The 501-nt window shown below is 45.7% G+C and overlaps 1 protein-coding gene across 1 annotated transcript in view; it reads left to right on the top strand.

Annotated features, from left to right (window-relative positions):
* Positions 1-501, top strand: part of LOC119589183 (aminopeptidase N-like) — a gene marked incomplete at its 3' end in the record, with an annotated part of 23,511 nt that overhangs the window by 15,556 nt on the left and 7,454 nt on the right. The window contains 1 exon segment of the mRNA XM_037937779.1: positions 286-463. Coding sequence (XP_037793707.1) covers positions 286-463 — 178 coding nt within the window.

The raw sequence follows: 501 nt of genomic DNA, 5'->3' as shown, positions 1-501 counted from the left end.
CATATATGTATATTAACGTTACAGTGTGTAGAAAAGAAAGATATCTTTGCTATATCTCGTTTTTGGAAAGGAAAAATGAAATAGAGTATATCGAAGTAATCACAGCAAGATAATTTAGAAAGATATCCATAGTCTCTCAATACCTTCTTTCCCCCAACCACATACTGAATAAATTCCCACATTCAAGAACGCACTTTTCTTCTACCCCCCTCTCTCCACAAATCAACAAATCAACCCAAACGCCAATGTATCCCCCCCTGACTTGATTTCCCCCCCTGTTGGCAGTGTGGGCACGCCAAGCTGCCATCGAGCAAGCCGACTACGCCTTGACAACAGGACCTGACATCCTTACCTTCTTTGAGGGTTATTTCGACGTGCCCTTCCCTCTTCCCAAGCAGGACATGATCGCCATTCCGGACTTCTCTGCGGGAGCCATGGAGAACTGGGGCCTCATCACCTACAGGTTGGCACTGGCTGGGATTTCGTTGGGTGTTCTTGATT

Source organism: Penaeus monodon, chromosome 25 (assembly GCF_015228065.2).
Source record: "Penaeus monodon isolate SGIC_2016 chromosome 25, NSTDA_Pmon_1, whole genome shotgun sequence".
NCBI classification, from domain to species: domain Eukaryota; kingdom Metazoa; phylum Arthropoda; class Malacostraca; order Decapoda; family Penaeidae; genus Penaeus; species Penaeus monodon.
The sequence above is the reverse complement of the archived record's forward strand: the minus strand, read 5'-3'. Positions and strand labels throughout refer to the sequence as shown.